The sequence below is a fragment of the Oculina patagonica genome, chromosome 10 (assembly GCF_052425735.1).
Source record: "Oculina patagonica isolate OP01 chromosome 10, crgOcupat, whole genome shotgun sequence".
In the NCBI taxonomy this organism is placed as follows: Eukaryota; Metazoa; Cnidaria; class Anthozoa; order Scleractinia; family Oculinidae; genus Oculina; species Oculina patagonica.
Genome location: NC_135767.1, coordinates 21,840,248 through 21,859,753, shown reverse-complemented (window position 1 = coordinate 21,859,753; position 19,506 = coordinate 21,840,248). Strand labels below are relative to the sequence as shown.

The 19,506-nt window shown below is 38.1% G+C and overlaps 1 protein-coding gene across 1 annotated transcript; it reads right to left on the bottom strand.

Annotated features, from left to right (window-relative positions):
• Positions 1-1,544: 1,544 nt before the first annotated feature.
• LOC144628910 (uncharacterized) lies at positions 1,545-16,220 on the bottom strand. The gene is made up of 3 exons (XM_078487029.1): positions 16,006-16,220; positions 6,835-6,925; positions 1,545-3,304 (listed from the first exon to the last, which is right to left on the bottom strand). Exons 2-3 carry the CDS (start codon positions 6,890-6,892, stop codon positions 2,868-2,870), a joined length of 495 nt encoding a protein of 164 aa, XP_078343155.1. The 5' UTR covers positions 6,893-6,925; positions 16,006-16,220; the 3' UTR covers positions 1,545-2,867.
• Positions 16,221-19,506: the final 3,286 nt, after the last annotated feature.

Below are 19,506 nucleotides of genomic sequence, written 5' to 3'. Positions count from 1 at the left end.
TGCTCACGTACAAACATCACAAGACTCTGACAGCACCTGAAAAGCACTAATCTAAAACAATCAAAGCTACTTTTACCGTAGGACGGCCGCAGTTTTATTTCTACATGGTAAAACATCCGGTTTTTCTATCACCTCTTTGTGCACACCGTTCAGGCTGCTTGTTAAGTTTAGAATTTCGCGTTTTTGTTTATAATCATAGCGCATAACTTCAAATGAATTTGAGCCAGTTCAGTTCATTGACTTGTGTACTACTTATAGCACACTTGCAAAACCGGGTTGTAAACTAAACAAGAGCTTAATTAACAGCTTTCAAGTGGCTTCTTTATTTATCATCAGATCGTAACTAATTGAGTTAATCACGTCATGGTTACCATGGCAACCATGATTTATGCCTCGAGGCTTGCAGGATGACGTTAGGTGTGACGTCATATAGTTATCCGCGGTCATGCTGAAGGACTGGGGTGGATCGAAGGGAAAGGAATTGAATTGAATGCACAACAACCTATATTTAGACCTTCTAATATTAATTTTTCGTATAGCTTTCCACGGTACACAGAGCAGTCAATAGAGAGTTTAAGCTTGACGTTGTACGGCAAATGCGAGCTTGCCTTTTATTTTGCTACCTTTTTATCGAATTCTAAAATTAATCCGTCATAAACGAACGAACGCCAAACGGCAGACGGCAGAAGTTGAATTTTTGCCGTTCGCGGGAAAAATAAACGTCATGCTTTCCGGTCGGTGCAATGACAAACGGCCCGTATGACATCGTAGCGAATCAAGCTAAGTGACCATTTAATACAGAGCCTGTTTACTGAGGCAAGTGTAATGTTGTATGAAAAAGAGGGTGGGAGGGAGATAGGAAAGAAGGGAGGGAGGGAAGGAAAGAGAAAAGAAAACGGCAAGAAAAAGGAGGAAGAGAAAGAAACAGGAAGAGAGGGAAAGACGAAAGGGGGACGAAGTAGGGACGTCGAAAACGTATGTTATTCACCAAAATTTCAGCCTCCAACGTGCGCTTTAACCCTACGAAAACCTTCCCAAAACTCGACAACTGAACTCCGCCATCTTGGAGCTGGTAATGTATGGGTGACGTCAAAGAGCTCAGCCTGAAGTTTGGCGGATAAATTTAAATACTCGAAACTCCTTGTTTCTTCGTAGTGGCTTTTGTTTGTCAAAATGCCTGTTTGTGCAGCTCCATTTTGCTTAAACAGAGCTCCAAAAAATTCAAAAAACAAGGAGTTTTGACAATAAAAATTTTCCCTCCAAACTTCACGCTGAGCTCTTTGACGTCACACATACATTACCAGCTCCAAGATGGCAGCGTTCAGTTGTCGACTTTTGGGAAATATTTCGTAAGGTTATAGCGAACGTTGGAGGCTGAAATTTTGGTGAATAACATATCTTTGTATAAACTTTTTATTGGCGTAAAGAAAATAAATGGCCATTCTGGAGTGAACTTCTCCTTTAAGTAAAAGAAACCGAAATAAAAAGCAATCTCTCATAAAAATTGTTAGAATATAAAAGCCATAAATTGCATTCAACGGCAATTAGTTTATTAATGAATTTTTTTTCAAGTTTTGGTTTTTTTGTCACTGAATTAATTAATATATATAATGTAACTGCCTTAAACAATTGTCAACATCAGTATTATATAATATATACAGTATGGTCGTTTTTCCTAAAGAATATGTCATAAAAAAAGCAATAACATAAATGCAAAGCAGAGGCATCATTTCTTGTTAATCCTATCACCTATTGAATCAGATCTCGAGTCAGTTAATGTGGTTTTCGATTTTCATGCCTGTGATCGTAACTCTGACCACGGTTGTCGAGACTAGATTAACGCTTATCCAGAAATTAGAATTAACCAAGGTTCTTTTTTTTTGACATTTCAAAGCGTTTCTTGTTGCTAACTTTGAGTTTCATTTTTGTGCGCACTGCCCAAACGGTAAAAAAATGCTAAACAAAAATTAAGGAAACTGATGGCTTCTAAGTTTACTAACCGGGCACAGTTAGCGTGTGGCCATTTGAATAAAATCTATTGAGTAGTAATTTTATGTGGTCCTGTTTATTATGCTGTACAAGGTGGTTTTAACTTTAAATTCTGGGAATAAAATCCTAGTGTGTGACCATTCAAATAAAAACTATCGAGCAGTACTTTTAAGAGGTGCAGTTTGTTTTTCAATATTTTGCAAAGTTATACTTCGAATTTTGTTCGAACTTTGGCAGACTTAGAAGTTTATTGATTACATGTCGATCTGGGATGAGCGTTAAACATGCTAAATAAGAAGTTACGTAGTGATTCGATATTTTACGGTAGCTACTGTTCACAACTTATCACATTTATCAATGGCTTAAAACATACTAGTATAACGATTTATTCATCTGAGGCGGATAGTTCTTTAAATATAAAAATATGTTCTTGGATAAATAGTGTGACGTAACGTTATTGATTGATTCGCCTTGCTGCACCGAGAGGGATTAATAGCTCACTAAACATGAATTTAGACAGTAAGAAAGGAGAGAGAAAAAAACGAAAAATAAGACTACTGCTATCGTTGCACATTTCTTCTACTTAGACCTCCACGCGAGAATGAACATTTCTGGGTTTGATAGTATAATTATTAACCAATCACAAAACAGAGCGAGGGGGTGCTCCCTGAAAATGCGCGTGACATAACCATTTCTAACCGCTGGCATTGATCTATGAACACCACGGCTCAAGTCCTAGACTTGGGAATAAGGCGCAGTATATAATATATCACACTGGCCAAGATGTGGCGTTAAAATAACAGCTGTTTGTTTGTCCAGGCCTTCTTTCAAAGGTTCAAAGCAATTTTTTGCAGTCCAACTATTTTGCAGTTCTATCATTAAGATGTAAACACGACGAGTTCGTAGAAGACAGCAAAGGAACTTGATAACAAAACAGTTGTGATAGCCGTTGAACTCAACATAAAGTTACCCCCAGAAAATGCATACGCTTCACTAGCGAGATTTTCGTTACAATAATCTCCCTTACAGCACTCAACTCTGCAACTTTGAGAAGAGTTTTCCGAGTCATCCACGCTGTTCCCCTCGCATAAAACTCCTTCCAGTTCTTTACAGCCGAAAAACATAGCGCATTCTTTGATCTGTATTTTAGGCTTGCCTCCAACAACGACTACTTGTGAGAAACACGAGTCGTAATGTTCTCCAAATTCAGGATGCAACGAACAGTCCTTGATTTTTGAATTCGTTTCACAGCTGCTGGAGGAATTGGTTTCATTCGGTTCGGAAAATCCGCAGGAGAAGCATTTTATTGACTGACCTATGGAAAAGAAGAAAAAATCAAATGTCAAACGTGTCAATCAAAAAGAAAAACCGAAGATTGGCAAGCTTTTTTTAGGAGATTCCAGGGGGAGAAATGTAGCTTGAACTTTGTTCAGACGTCTCGGTAAGTAAGTGACCAGAGAAGACGGCTGAAAATCGCGCAAGGAAAGATCAGTTCGCTTTCAAAAAAATGTAAATTCTATTAAAACGTTTCGAAGTGAACATTGTTATAGCCACTTGGAAGCCAGGAATGCGCAACTCAGCCTAGTACCTAATACCCATGCCTTCCCGGCTCGCTCGAACTGGCGCGAAATTTCATGACGTCACCAAACCGTTCCCAGGCCCTTAAGTGTACTTTTGCTCCCAGGCTGTACGCAGAAAATAAGAGATCTCAAATTCCTTAATCGTCTTCATTAGAAACGACCCGATGCCGTCCAAGCACTCGGGTATTCTCACATCAGTGTGACTGTGGGTGCTTATTTTTTAAATCTTCATGAGGAGTATAACAGCATTCACCCATTCCGTAAAATTCCAGTTATAAGCCCCCCCGCTTATAAGCCCCTCTGGTTATAGGCCCATCTACCTGGAAACAAAAAATACATCCGATTATAAGCCCCCCCGGATTTAAGCCCCCCTCTACCGGATGACAGTACTGAACAGGGCTAAATGTTGCTTTATTATGCGTTTTTAACTTAAAAACGTATTTCCATCAACACTCCCGTGGCTCGTTTCGAAACGTTTTTTTATTCCGCTTATAAGCCCTCCCGGATATAAGCCCCTCCGCTTATAAGCCCACACAAAACCCTTTACGAAGTTGTATAAGCCCAGGGCTTATAACCGGAATTTTACGGTATGCACCCATAGTTTCAAGAGCGTTTTCAAGCGCGTATCACGGCGCACCTATCATATATCTCGATAAATTAAAGCGCAAGCAAATATGTACGGAGATTTTAATGTCGTCAATGTCGTGAAAACAGTGGGAAATAACGTGCTTAAGGCTTTAGAAAGCACTCAAAGATTAGATGCGAAAGCTTTATACCATAGAGCTGCTTTACTACTAGAAAAAAGCAAGAAGAGACCGTTCGTTCGCACGCCATAAGGCCTTCTTGAGTTTGGACTCTCTCCCGCGCCTACTGGTCTACAAGAAATATGTATTCGAGAAAGCAATCTTCTAAATGAACGATAATATCCTTTTGTTTCACTGGTGAGCTACAAAAAACATTTCTCAAATGTAATCCCTGAGAAAAAATATTTACTGAGTCGTTCTTTTTCTTTATTAAATAACACTAGTCGTGTGTATCTTGAGTTTGATTTAGCTTTCGGTAATTATCCTCACGCAATGGCCAAACAACAGCAAGGCCAAGTCGGGCACGACCCGTGCCGTCTATCTATGTTTTGAGAGAGGGGTGGATTAACGGAATATTCGCTGGTTTCTCTCGCCAAGATGTGATTCTCTTCAAAGAGATGAACCTTCTAAGCACAAAAGGATCGCGACCTCTACCCCTCTAGGGACAAGAATGAGAGGTGTGGACATCAAGAGATGGGGATTATAACCATGCGGTTCCTCTAAGCAGGATTTTATGGTAATTCGCGGGTAAATCTTTTTTTAATCTTTTGAAAGCAAATCAGAGGGGGAGATTCCATTTTAATTGTCATACCACCCAGCTACCAATCCGCGCGAATTAATAACGTAAAACTTCTGCCATCTTTTCAACTGGACCATTCGAGGGATATAGATATCTTAAATGAAGTATCTATCGTTCTTTTAAGCTTGCATACGCATACGGGACAGGCAAGTCAACAATGTCAACAGATTTTCGAGATTCTCCTTGAGTGGCGTGCGATGCGCCCGTGAAACTCGCGTGGAATATCTCTCGCCACGCGTGTCGCGTTTTTACCGAGAAATGCTCCGATAAGTGTTAAAATGTGCATAGTGGATTCTCGTTACGACTTTTCGTAAAGTTTTCCTACAAATTTCCTTGGGTAAACTTGTGCTCTCCGTCCCCTTCGCCATCCACGATCATTTAACAGTCCTTGAACGTACAATATATAAAAAAGGGTGTAACAAAAACTAGCTAGGGGTTTTCCTTTTTGGGGGATTTTTATAATACAAAATTCAACAGCGGCGAGAATTTCGAAAACAGACCTAGCAAAATTCATATAGCGTGACCTTAAATCGCATTCATGCAATGATTGAAATAATAATGGAAGGTTCAATCATTTTGCTCGACATTCATCCCGGATATTTGCTCGTTAATTAAGTCACTGATCGTTTACACAGCTCACCGGCGAAATTACAATGCCGCGATGAATGAATTGCGATTTCGAGTTTGGCCTCAAAAAAAATTAAAAAAAACACATAGTTGCATGTTAACTCTCCGAAAGAAATCTTTACGCTGTCAATTTTTGGAAGTGTGCGCACTTTTCCCTCTTTTCTCTCGAACATTTCACAGGAAAATATCTTAAGAGAGCGTGTATTTTGCGGAATGTGATGGGAATCAACGCAAAATACCTCTGCATAACAAAGCGTTGATTGCCTTTTGCTCTTAGCCTATCGCGTAGTCTATGTTTCAATCAGAAGTAACATAATTCGAGTGTGGCACGCTGTTTATAGTTGGTACAATTTATTAGGTAGATAAAGATTTGACAGTTTTGAAGCTCTGCCCGGATTTATTCATGTTAATGAGAAAAACAAATTAATTGTTTCAGCAGTAAAACTGAAAGAGTTCTCGGAATTCTTATTACTCCTTAATGCGCTGCCTGGCAATAGATTGAATTAAGGGGGTTGAATTGTATTTACATAGAACTGATCAAAACGGGTGCTTGATTCGATTTTCCTCATTTCTTTTTGCGTGATCAAAATGTGTTATCAGATGAATTGTAACCCCTTAGAAGGCACAAATAGAAGAGTTTTGGCAAAGGAATCTTCTCGAAGCAGGCAAATAAAAACATTTGGAACAGTGAAATGACGGCGCCTGATTATCAAGATCTGACAAAAGAGACCCGAGAGAATTTAGCCTGAAACTGCACCCTGATAAGCCTAGAGATAATAACAGCTCGGATCACGAACTGAACAACCCAAATTTACCAAAACGAACTTCTGTATGCCAAAGTACACATTTTACCAATTAAAAAAGCCAACCCACCGTTTTAGGCCAAAATAAAATACGATTTTGCAAGAGGTCAAAACTTCAAACAGACGCGTTCTTAATGCGCTCTTTAGTTACGCATTAAGATTTAATGTCAGTAGAAATTTGCGCCGCTTTATACTAGAATGTTGCTTAGACTGTGGATTTGTGATACTTTGAACAACTTCCAACGTCTTCCCTTCAAAAGCATCTCTGCTACACGACCGAAAACTAACCTTCTTCAACAAGAAGGCAAAGAGATTACGGTCGGAGAAAAAAGTGCTTGTCTGGAAGCATTTATAAATTTAACAGTTAAGAGACACGCGCTCAGCCTTCGCATTGCGTTTGTCTGTTTTCATGACCTTGTATACAAAAATCGCACCTAAGAACACGCACTTACCAAGTCTCGCAGCAAGAAACAGCCATACCACGGTGTAAAGCAGACGTGTTGGTTTCATTTCCTTGAGCGTGAGTTGGTGGTTCGTCTCTACCTAAATTGTATTAAATTGTAAACCGTCAACAACCCGTTTTAAATGACAAGTGAACAATGGAATTCTGTGACCCCGTTTAGAGGATGTTGAACATAAGTGAGGGAGATTGGATTTCCAGTGATCTTGTTTCAGGAAAAAGCGAGCCATAGCTCCCCCTCCTGGCTCTCAGTCTTCTTCTCCCTATCCCCTTTGTCCCAAATGAGGATTCGGGGGGGGGGGCGACTGGCAAAAAAGTCCCCCTTCCCTCATAGAACAAAAAAGGGGATACCTTTACTCCTGCTCCCCAAAGAGAGGGCCCATCTTTACTTGCACCCCACCCACCCCTCCTCTCCTTGATCATCGACAGCCTTACCCCTCACCCCTAACCTTCTCACAACCAATATCCTTATAAAGAATTAAATAAAAAGTGCAGTAAAAGGCCGGAAAGAAAATACACCAAGACTACCCATTAATCACAGGGAAAAGAAATTGGATTACGGAAGTGGAAAATCACAGATGCACTTCAAATGGAGTCGACCGGGCCGCCAGATCCGACCACTCATCCCACATAATTTGGTTTCCGATCCTTCCGGACCTTCCGTCACACACATTATCCGTAATTCAATAGCTTTGTTGAGAGAAGTTTTGAATCAACACACAAAACACCAATTAAAGACGACATTTGCAAACTTGACTCATTAGAACTGAAGCAAATTTGTGCGTGGCTCTTTCCCCTGTAGAAACGGAATATTTGTTTGCGGTTAGGTTATTTGAAGCATGTTAGCGGGAATGGTAAAGGCAAATTCGCAAACATTTGACTGTGGCATATCACTTTCATTTTCAAGTTTGGAATTTGGATACACGAGAATGATGGAAATTATCCCGTGATAACGAGATAAAAGCTGTAATTACGAGCTGAAACTTTTGAGACATTTGGCGCTGGTCCGGATTTCTTACTAAGATAGTACCATTTATCTTTGTGGTGAAACAAATTAAGATATAAAACCTTTCAAACCAGAAAATAAACGTATGAATTTAACCCGCCTCCCTGGTCGATACGCTCCCGAAAGGACCCTTCTGAAATGTACGTGAACGTAGGTCGTGTGCCGAGAAATGATAGATGTTTGACGCATAGAAATCTAACTGTGACACAAATGTCCATGCTGTGGCTGCTTTAACATTAACAAACTTAAATGCACTGAAAAACATGCAGTTTAATGATTCACGCATTTTAAGGTTTCCTTATGACAATTATAGCCACTTATTTATTTGGGACCGTCTTATTCTTTCACCTAGTTGTGTGTACCGCTTATAAATGTCCAGTTGTTCAAGGGTGAATAATGCTACTACTTGAACAACCAGGGCAAAGGACATACAAGAAAAGCATTCCCCAATGTCACCAGCTTAACTACGATGCCATTCTCAATTTTGTGGGTCTGCGAAGGAAACCTTTGTGATCGGATAATTCACATAGCAGTATTTTGCTGTTGTTGATTTTTCAACATTTCCCAAAATAAAATTTGCTGACTTTTCTATATTAAACAATTAAACCTAAACGCGGGCACATTTGAGATATACGGAGGTTATGTTACTGAGAAACTAAAACGATCTTACATCCATTTGCACGCATTGCAAGCCTATCTTAAGCATGGCGGTCAGTCTTGGGACGAATGCAGCTTAAGGTCGCGCAGGACCCTTGCTCATTAATAAATTCATTAGCCAAATTTCTTGACGGGGTGCTATCTTGTAAAGCTTTAATTCGCTACATTTTGAACATCGATTCCTCTAAAATTTATCAAGGATATTAAGGGATGATGGAATTACTTCATGATTGTCCTTTTACTGAGAGACGACCGTTTAGTGTAATGCTACAGGCTCTTAAAAGTTTAACTGCAGATAATGCGATTTTGTGTCCAAGTTTTCGGCTACAACAGCGCACCGAACTAAATGATTATATAATCTAGTGATGAATCATAACCTCGTTTGTGTTATGACAAGAACGAAATTTTCGATTTCAAAAACTGCTAGAAGTTATCTGCTTCTAAGAGAGTAAAAATGTGAAAACTAAACTTTGAAACGTGCTATCTTCATTTTGAGAACGAAATTTCAAAATTCGCTCTTGTCATAACACAATAGAGTGCACCAAGGTCATGTTCCTCGCGAATCAACTCTTGAAATTCTATATCGGTGAAGAAAACTTGGACACAAAATTGCAGGATTTTCCGCTTCCGAAGACCTTCCGAGTCAATCCCTGAGTTACAACCGACTTGTACTATATTCGCAGCTGTGAATCTAATTATGATAATTCGCTTTGTTTCAGCGCAAGGTACGCAAAGCTGAGAACAATACCTTCTAATTACTTGTACAAAGAACTTTAAGAAAAACATTGTCATGAATATTTCGTTTGTTGTCGGCTTCAGTCGTCCGGTAGTTCGTGCATACTCTTTAAATAAATACATACTAATGATTGCAAGGGTCCTGCGCGACCTTAATATATCTTCTACATTGTATTTTCAGCTTACCGCAACTAATGTGTTTCTTGTTTGCAAGTGCTATTACCGATTTAAACAGTGTTAAACCGACCACACGGAAAGCAGATTAGCTAGCGACCCATTAACCATCGTCCGGTGTGCCAAGGAATTTTTGCGGGAGTTTTGTTTGTGGGATCAAATTTTTGCGGTTTGGCAAAACTGATATCTTAAGAGAGTGTTAATTTTTTAAATCCCGACAAATGGTGTGAAGAAAACGTCTCAGTGGCTGTACGATTTTATAATCACACAAGGATGCAAAACAATTTATCATGGGAAATAGCTGACGGAAATGTGGTATAAATTACAAGTAATTTCCCTTAAAAATAGTGAACTTTCGGATGACCTATCTGTTGAGATAAACAACCAACTCACGAAAAAGTCGGTTTCCTCTTTTCAGTAGTTTTGTTTTCACTCTATTACAAAATTGTTCTACAAAATAGGTATCTTTTGCGAGAATCTGACTCTTCGGTATTTTTCTTTTTATGCGGATGGTCAAGAAAATTGGCCATGTAATAATGTTCTAATACATAGGGAATCAACAGCGCGTTCAGTCTAGAGATGGTGCAAATTTGTATCGTGCATATGTAAATACAGGCGGCTCTCAAATGTAAGTTTGCTTAGAAGAAACTAGCTAGAAAACGTGCGCACGTGTGTAACCAAAATTTTGGGTATATTGTAAACTGTTGTAAACTTCTTTTAGCAAACTGATCACAGAGCTTATCCCGGTTCCCGTAGCATTAATTAAGTGGGTAGCGTTGTTGCTACTCCCCCTGGATGGGATGTTAACGTCAATCGTAGGTCACTCCCCCACACCCCTACCCCACCCCCCCCCCCCACCCCCTCCAGGAAAAAGTCGGGTTTCTTTAACAGATCGCTGGAGCTACATTTATACTCCAGGATAGAACATGAAATGTCTTAACTGTCCCCCATTTTAATAGAAATATCAATATCACAGCTACAATTTGTCCTCCATTACCCTCAAATAGGGTCAAAGCGAAAACTCTACTAAGCTTCGACAACAAAATAATAGCAAATTTTATCATCAATAAGATAAAAATAACTTTCATAAAGCTTATTAGCAAATGCTCAGACTAGAATTAGCGGAGCTGGAAGATTAAATAATTAATCCTAAATCCATCAAAAATAGTATTAATGCGCTTTTAAAAATAACTGCTATAGAGTTCTTTTAAAGCCCGAAATGCTTTTAAAAAAATCTTTGAAACAGGTAGAAACAACTTGGCGGCAAAAAAGCAAAATAAATGTCTTAGGCACGTGGAGAACATGGAGGTTATCTGTGACATAACTGTCTCATCTCTTTTGTTGTTGTTGTTGTTGTTGTTGTCGTCGTCGTTATGATGATGATGATGATGATGATGATGATGATGATGTTGTTGTTGTTTTTTAAAAATTCTTTCGGTAACTGTGGTTGAACCAAAGTTCAATACTTCCAATCTAAGGAAAAGGCGCGTGTGCAATGATCCAAATTTGGGCTTTTTTTTTTCTTACAATCCGGCCCTTCCAGTTTTTTTATCTATCCACGCAGACTTTCCTTTATCTCCAGTATGGTCCCGGCGCTTTTCCCCCCCCCCCCCAGGGAAAAGCGCCCGGGGACGAGGTTGGACGTGGTTGACGGTGCTGACGTACTGAACAGTGTGCATGGCCAGGCTGTTTCAGTGTTTTCTTAATAATAAACTGTCAGGTATACGTAATACCAGAAGGGGAAAAAATAAAGGTTATCCTTCAGCGGTTTCATATTTTTATTTCGCATATCTTGAGCAAAATATATCCGTCCTTTAAATTTGAGGCATTTTTACAAAGACATTTTTACAAAGATATTTTTATATTCTTTACATGATGTCGAACTCAATGGCCGTTTTCACACAAGAAGACGGACAAATCGCCCAGACGGACATGTCGTCTGACGATTTGTTCGTCTAGTGTGAATTTAAGAAGGCTTTTAGACAACTTGTCCGTCTACGCGACCAAGTCGTCCTCGAATAATCGTCTTCCTACACGGCCAAATCGACGGACAAATTCAGACGACTTGTACGTCCAAATCGTGTCCGTCCCGTTTTCAGACTAAGACGATTTGTCCGTCCGTCACAGACGATTTGTCCGTCTAGACGATTTGTCCGTCCTTAGTGTGGAAACGGCCATTTTTTGAGCAAAATTTAATTTGCGCAGGGAGTTACTCAACAATTAAAACAAAATATAACAGATGTACTTGTTTTGAATTTGCTTTTCCTATTTTTAATCTTTGATCTTTGATTTGTCAAACAGGTTATAAGAAATCATGCAAAATTGCAAAAAATTTATGTCGCAAAACTGAATTGCGTTTTAAAAATTGCGAAATAAGTTGCCGCAAAAATATCCTGTAATAAGCTAGACCAAAGAAATAACCCCTCTTTTTCAGCGTATTAAATGATGTTAATTTATAACATTTGCAGTTCCTTATATGGCTATCATTATCCACGTGTATACTTAAATTTAAATTTTAGGAGCCGTTAAGTTTTATCTCACTCCAGCTCTGGCCCTGTAGAAGACTAGTTGACTAGTCGAAAAATCGACCAAATCCAATTAAATTGTCCAATACAAAGTGTCGTCGCACTAGCCGTGCATATATAATTATTCTTTTCACCTTAGCTATATTACATCTGCACATGTGATGATTTAAAAAGAAATATAATACCTGCGGCCAAACAAATCCAAAGCCCGAACGTGCTTAAATTAATACAGGTGCATGTGTAATTGCAAAACAGAGAAATCTCTGTTTACAATATTTACCTCATTAGCATAAGTGCTTCGCTTTCTGATCGAGCTATAAAAATATCAATTCTGAATATTGAAAGTACATGGTAATAATAAAAAATTATCATTGGGGTCCTGTGGTACGATTAACTTTCGCTATAAATTTGAGCCCGATGAATGAAATACTTTTTCTTTGACGCGGGTTTGAAAACTCAAAATTTTACCAAGAATGTATGGGCTCATTTGCACTTTTGCCACCCAGAAATTTTGCAGTTTTTAAAGCTAATATGTCCTGCATTATTACACGTAAAGAGCTGAAAATCACGCCGATTGTCTAAGTTTCACAAGCTCTTTAAACTTCTCGAGTTAATTTGTATATAGTAGGATGCCTTCTCTTCGCAAAGTTGTATGATAACGAGGCAAAATGTAAACAATGACGTCAGCAAGGATTGATTAAAAGAAAACCTCGACTCCCTCCCCTCCCCCCAGGGATATGCTTACGTTTGAACAAAACGGAAAACGAAATTTTAATTGTATACATGTAATTTGCGAGAGTGATAGCAACAATGATGGCTGTACAGACTCATGGAGTTAACTTGGCCGAAACATACAAACCGTCTTTCAAATGGTCAGAAATCGATCCCGGAGCTGGTGAGTAAATAACATACTTATCAAATGTATACGAAACCGTATTTACTTTGCGTTTGTTATAGGCGGATTTCGCCAAGTATTTGTTTCCTAGTCTGTTTACCATTCGCGTTTACCACTCCGTCTCATATTAATAAGATATTCTCAGAATGATTGACCGTTATAAACGTAATCCCTTGATGCGGGGCTACTTTAACTTGAAAGCATTGAGCAATCGAGCGGTTTAAACTGCGACTCGGATGAAAACTGCTTTGGAAGCTGTGACCACTGACAAAAGGATTTAATAATTACACGTCCTTTTATTTGTCATTATGCAGCGTTTCTGAGCCTGTTTTTTGTAATTTTGTTTTTCTGCTTTGGTCAAATATAGTAGAATGAGGTGCTTAGAGTAGCTATCGAACTTTTGCGTCGTTCTCCATAGCATAGCAAATATGCTGTTTCTGATAATCTGACTGTGATTTATATACAAACAAATTTAGCAATTAATATGCATTTAGCAATAATCTTTTGGTTAAACCTTTCCTTTTCAGTACTATTTATTTCTCAATCAATTCAGCAAAAAGCAAAGCAATTATCTATGGTTTTTCGAAACCGTTATAAATCCCGAAGACTTGCAATTAACTATTGCTGAACGGCCGCGCAACTGTACCGTGCATGTTATTCTCACAAACCTCCCTACTCTTCAGCTGTTTTTTATTCGTAAACATCACTAAAGAAACCACAATCTCTTTGTTATAAATACAACAACATAAAACACAAAAGAAATAATTAAATACAAGTGTATGTATTGATGAATAACCAGCAATTAGGAACTTTGTGTAACCTGCCAAACCGTCCGTATTTTCCCCCGGGAAATAATTATCACAATGCAATAAAAATATATTTGCAGGTATATATTCCTACGGACAACTCGCCCCCTAGAAAATTCGCCCCAGACAACTCGCCCCCAATCTTAAGACAATATTATTTGTCCCCAACTTGTGTTTTGGTGAAAGGGAGTGAAAACCTGAGTATTTCTCGTTCTTAAAGCGTGTGCAAAGAGAGACAACTTTGGCAAACTGTTCGTTAGCAAAACGACTCGTAAGCAAAATTGGGGGCAAATTGTCTGGGGCTAGTTGTCTGGGGGGCGAGTTGTCTGACATTCATTCCTACTTGTCCTGTTAGAAATAACTTGCATGTATTCGGCATTTTGATAAAGTGCGAGTTATTTTAACCGTTTAAATCACTCTCTTGACATTCAGAGCGAAATCCCAGTTAATTATTTAATACACAATGTTATAGTCTAGCCGTTTACCGAGGCACAAGAGAAGTATGATGGCCAAAAAAAACGGGCCTTGACTTATTGTTTGAATAAAAATATAGTCGGTTGCACAGTTTAATTGTCGAATCCACTTAGCGATTCTCTAAAACTTCCGATAACAATGAAAACCATAAAATATATGACTCTCATAAACTGGCGACGAAATTAAATAACGAAAAACAACATATACAGGAAAACGTTTTGCTGTTTGTATATTTGTTTTCTATTTTAGCTAGCATTTTCATGCGGATTTTAATGATAATAAAAATCGATTAGGCTATTGATCAATTTCTCAAGTCTCAGCTTTCTTTGTCTTCAGTTTTAAAAACAAAATAAAGGCAGTTATAAAAGGATTTGGTTGCCATGTGAACGAACGCCTCGCAAAAAGGGACTGGCGATAGGGTGAAAACGCAGAGTGGTACTGAAGAGAGTAGCACAAACCAACTCGCCGTTACACACTTCCAGCTTTAAGTAACAAATAATTACTATTGAATGAGATTAGTTTGTTTTGTGTTATCCAGAATAATCAAGGTCTTGATAACCTAAGAATTATGTTGCTGTGACAACACTCACACTCGCCTGACTGACCGCAAAACGTACTAATACTGCTGACTCATCATTGTAATACGGTTTAACAGAAGTCCAGTATTCACTGTAGCGCCTTGCACATAAAGCTACCTAATATCATTATGGCTTCTTTTTTCACCATTCTCATGAAAGGCCGGAACAATTATTGACCATTGGTCGAAACTAAGGTTAAAGTGAGACAGAGTGGTGCATGGCACACAGAGCTAGCCGATCACGTGACTAACCACGTGTCAATTGTAGCAAATCGTGCCTCAAGAAAACATCAGCGAAGTGGGCTCCTTTGGTTTGTCCTGTATTAACCTTGGCCCTTTAAAATATCACGGTCACACCATCAAAATTTCATTAATCGACTAAAAAGCAATATTTGTGCTGATTCCAAAAATTCTCAGCGCCTGTCCATGATTCAGAGGTAAAAATTAAGCAACGCAAGGTAAAATCATGTCAATGATCTTTAATTTATTCTTGTATTCTTAGTAAGTGATATAACCGACAGAAAAATATTAAAAAGACGCCTTCCCGCAAGCCAAAAGAGGCGCCCAATGAGAAACCAGTCTGTTTTTATATGTTTAACCGCTATCTTTTTAATTTGGCTCATTGACAGAAGAGAAAATGTTGCAGCGAAATAGTTTCTAGTTGTGAATTTTTCTTATTACTTTCAATGAAAAAAGATTTTTCATTCTTGCGCGAATAACTGCACTTACTAACTATGTTCGACTATGCGACTTAGTACATATGTAGAAAGCTGTATTTTCTTGTAGCTTTTCTAGTCAATAAAACTCTACCCATGTATCGTTTAAAAGGTTTCGTTAAGTCACAGATTTTTGAAAATAAATACATTCGTAATTTTCTGAACGATTTCGATTGCCGTGAACAAATATGTGGCAATGTGTTTCAGTGCAGTTTGTTGATCTCGAGTAAACTTCCGTCCTTGAAACAAACCGTTTGAATAAGTTTTGCGACAATATACACTTGCAACGAAAACGTATCCAATATTTAGGCCATTTCTAAAGCAGTCTTATTTGTTATTTGAAAATAACCTGTTATTTAAATCTTTAACCACCAAAAAGCGACCTTTCTTAAGTCCGAATATTCACTGAACTCGATACAGAAACCATTTTTCAACGACAAACACGTGCGAAAACAAAGACAACAGTTCATAATGGACTACCCTGCGTGTGGCACGGTAATAAATATGATCTGTATACAGTACAATTATGTAAATACAATTATCGCGCAGTAAAAACAATTCATAGAAGCATTTAGACACACGAAAACTAAACCCTTACCTTTTCATTATGAAATTATATAAACAGCATGCCTTGTTAGCCAAACCCGTGGCGTGAAGCGATACAAACATGAAAAATATTCTGCTAGACAACAAATCGAATGCTAAGCATTGAAGAGCCGGACCTTTCGTCGCCATTCGAGCGGCAAAGTTAGTAATTTAGACTGTCTTAGTTGTTGCGGTTTTAATTTAGATTGACAAGTTGCTCTTTCTTCTTTGAAGATAAGGTTTTATGTTGATACCGCCGGCGACTCCAGGTTGATTGCTTTTTAAAACATGAATACATTTAGGAAACTCTCGGTGTGAAAAAATAAAAATGAAGAAACAATTTCGAACGCTTGACGAGAAAAAAAAATAAAAAAATATTTTTGAATTGGCACAAATACGAATTGCAAAAGAAAGAAGAAAATATATATTTTTTAATCCAAAACAGTATTTCGCCTCAAGAACAGGCCACACTTCTCGATTTTGGTCTATACTTTCCTCTACTGTATGTTCTCAGGTGGAGAAAAAAAAGAAAAACAAAGTTTTAGAAACATTACTTGAATAAATATGCCAAGGATGTTCTATCAGCCAAATTTCATGTTTTTACATTAATTTTATTTTTACGCAGACAGCTGGCTATAAATTGAAACGGACTATTTATAATCTATAACTACATACACCTTATTCGATGGTTTAACATATTATACGCGCGGGTATTTTACGAGTTGCGTACGGGGCTCGGAAAAATACTTCGCCGCTCGTATTATATGTTAAACCATCGAATAAGGGATTTATTATTTCACTATGTTTTCCACAAAGTTTGGGTCCGTATTCGGTAAGTTTTGTCATTCCGTATTTTTGCCCTGTTTTTCAATGTAATAACGTTGCATATTTTGCGAGTTTTTTTGCTCTAATATGGTAAAATAGCGCAATTGTGGAATAATAATCTATTGATACCCAAGATTGTTGTATCAGTCAATTTCATGTTTTTGTATTAGTTTTATATTTAATTACGTACACTACTGGCAACAAATTGAACAAATTAAAAGGGGCTACCTTATTATAGGAAATTAACGCTTCATGAAATTAACGCGAATTAAAAAAAATTCGCGTTAATTTAAGTCGCGTTAATTTTTGTTAACGTTAATTTCCGCGCCGTTAATTAAGTGGAGCGCTAATTTCCATGACCTTAATTTCCATTATTTTGGAACCAATTTCTCGATACAGTCTAGACGTCTTGACACTTATGAAAAGACATTATTTCATCAGGGTGGAAATCTGCCGGATCACTAAAACTGTGAAAAACGCTCGAGGCGCTCAGTTTCGGCCTTTGTGTTAAAGTAAACTTGTTCCTGTTGTCTCAACAAGTGTTTTTTTTTTTTATGTTTGTCGCGTTAATTTCCTTCATTTTGAAATGTACCCCATCTTTCGCGTTAATTTCCTTAATTGGGAAGTAATTTTTCCTTCAATTCGCGTTAATTTAAGTCGCGTTTATTTCAAATACCTTAATTAACACAAGCGTTAATTTCCTATAATAAGGTATATTTTATTACTACCCTGCTTTGCGTAAAGGTTATACCCGTCAAGTCGACCACGGCACGCCACAAGTGGAAAATAAACGCAGAAAGAATTTAGTCTTCTGTCTACTCAAATATTCTCCATTTTACTTTTCAATCCAATTGAACATGCTCTCCCATAGTTTTGTTTGGATTCTATGCCGTTTTGTGACTCTATAGGGTAAGTTTACTGCATCATAATTTCGTCACCTGACCCAATATTCACTCTACAACTTCGATAAAAACATAATACTTGTATTCATTTTTTTTTATAACTTTCACGTTTCTACGAAAAGAAATTAAGAAACCGTAATATTTAATTAACATTTTTTAACGACCAAACAGATGTTCTCCTCCCGGGGGGGGGGCCCCGGTCTAGTCTCCTGTTCCTAAACAGCGTTTACTGTAAGTTTGTTTCACGTCCGTTTACATCTACAACAGCTTTGTTTTGAATTCTTTCATAACATCATTTTGTTTATACATTAACTGTTTTGACTTGTTCCACACTTTACGTCACACTGTTTCCTTGTTCTCAAGTGTGGAATGATAATCGCTTAATTTTGCGTAATCAAGTAACTTATCTTTCACCAAACTCATCGGTCAATTTAATAATGTTGAATGCGTGACGTCACATATTTTCATAAAAAAATTGTTACTGAACTGAACTTCGTCTCCAGTGTCCTCTCGGCTACTTCTAAGATGACGATTGCCTCGAAGAAACCTGATCTATCACCCTCGTTCCCAAGGTCTCTCTCTCAGAGATCCTGGAAACGAGGTTGACAGAACACCCTCAACCCAGGTTCTCTCTCCTTTTTAAAAAGCAAGAGAGGAAAAGGAGGTAGAGCCTGGGATCTAGGCTGGGTAAAGAGTAACAAAGTGTGACGTCACCAATTTCCCTTTTATGGCGCATAAACACAGTGTTTACAATATGATGTCAGTCAGCTGTAAGAAGATTTTATTTCTAAAGTCTTTTTCATGATACATCTGTAAGCCGATTCATATGCGCCTGTACGCGGGAGATTTTCAAATATTGGAATCTAAAAACGAATTTCCATCTCTCGGACAATTCATTGTGCCAAACTGCATAGAATATTTCTCTCGTGAAATCTCTCAAGACTGCAAAATAGTATATTTTTCATCTCGCCTTTTACTTGAAACGTCGACGCGCGCGCTAACGCGCGAAGATCGCTCGTAACAAGGCGCTGCTCGTAATTCCCGCTAGGACTCATTCGCGATTTCCTCTCGTCCCAGATCCTTTTCGGAAGTTGCTACTCGCGCTCCTAATCGATCCTCAATGATATTTTCATAAAGCACTTGAAAAATAAACAATCAACGCGATTTAGCTCTGATCGGAATTTTAACCACAATGCCTTTATCACAAACGGACCTGGTCACTTCGACGTCCATGCTACGGAAACTAAGTAAAACGCCATGATTTTCGAGCTACAATGTTGTAAGCCGCCCTGTATCTAACGGCGATCTATTGTGGGATGAAAATTTAGCAAGCACTATTTTACTCCATACCTGTAATTTCATTGGACCATTTTATTACATTAAAAATAATAAATTATTTAACAAAGCTTTTGTTCACATTTAGATCTAGAAATTCACCAGCAAACCTCTTCCGCAAAAATAAAGATGTTGCTGAAATAAAATAACCGGTTCATGTTAACAACAATGAAACGCTTGAAATGTTTAAAACAGCGTGAAATTTCAGTGATGGAAGGAAAGAAGAGTTTATCTCCTCGATAACACTGAAATATTCAGCGAGGTGCCAGTTTTGTCTTGGTTAAAATTAAAGATGGCGTTGTTTCAAATTAAAAAAAGTACTTCGCTATATTTTACGAATGAACGAAAAGAGGTCATATCTACTTCATTCTTTCTGGTTGAGGATCATGACAGTCTGAGCAAATATAGAAACAAGCGACTATCATAAACCTATTCTTCTGACATCGATGATT